Source organism: Triticum dicoccoides, chromosome 4A, assembly GCF_002162155.2.
Source record: "Triticum dicoccoides isolate Atlit2015 ecotype Zavitan chromosome 4A, WEW_v2.0, whole genome shotgun sequence".
NCBI lineage: Eukaryota > Viridiplantae > Streptophyta > Magnoliopsida > Poales > Poaceae > Triticum > Triticum dicoccoides.
Genome location: NC_041386.1, coordinates 295,625,115 through 295,625,808, shown reverse-complemented (window position 1 = coordinate 295,625,808; position 694 = coordinate 295,625,115). Strand labels below are relative to the sequence as shown.

Genomic DNA, 694 nt, shown 5'->3' with positions numbered 1-694 from the left:
ATCATGGACATGACGTGCTCAAAGGACGCGTCATCTGGATCGAAGTGCGGCCAAAGGTAGTTCTCGAGGTACTGGCTGACCTCCAGGATCATGACACGGTGAAGCGGGACCGTCTTGCGACCGCGGCCCTCCACACGGAGCTCAGTGGCGTAGATCTCCCTTACGAGGTCAGCATCGAAGGCGGCGGCGGCTGCTGGCGAGCCCCAGTGCTCCGCGGCAGCGCGGGTGAGGCGGTCGCGCTGGATGTCGAGGAGTGTGATGGAGACGCCAGTGGAGGCGGGGGGCTTGTCAGGTGCCGCTGAGGTGGAGACTTCGGCGGGGAGCGGGTACTCGGCGGCGCGGGGGTGCCGGAACTCGAAGACGCCGGTGCCGTAGACCTTCGGCATGGCCGCAGTTTGCGAGGTTTAGGGTTTCTCTGACAGGTTGGTGCGGACTGCGGAAGGAGGGTATGGGTGAGAGAGAGATTTGAGAAGGCCTAAGGCCAACTTCCACACGACCACAAACCAACATCCGTTTTGTCCAGATTCTATCCGTTTTGAATCGTAATAGGTGGCAAAATGGATCGACCGACGTGTTAAGTTGGAGGCGTCCAACGCACCGTGACCTTAAAATGTCCGCCTCGTCCACATGCCTCAACCGCACGCGAGCTTGCGCTCTAGCTCCGACGTTGTAGCCGCCGCTGCCGAGCTCGCCC

At 61.4% G+C, this 694-nt stretch overlaps 1 protein-coding gene across 1 annotated transcript in view; it reads right to left on the bottom strand.

The window, feature by feature from the left end:
• LOC119285809 (RNA helicase aquarius-like) overlaps positions 1-463 on the bottom strand; it is a 12,544-nt gene extending 12,081 nt beyond the window's left edge. The window contains exon 1 of the mRNA XM_037565140.1: positions 1-463. This exon is cut by the window's left edge and continues 14 nt beyond it. Coding sequence (XP_037421037.1) covers positions 1-386 — 386 coding nt within the window. The 5' untranslated portion in view covers positions 387-463.
• Positions 464-694: the final 231 nt, after the last annotated feature.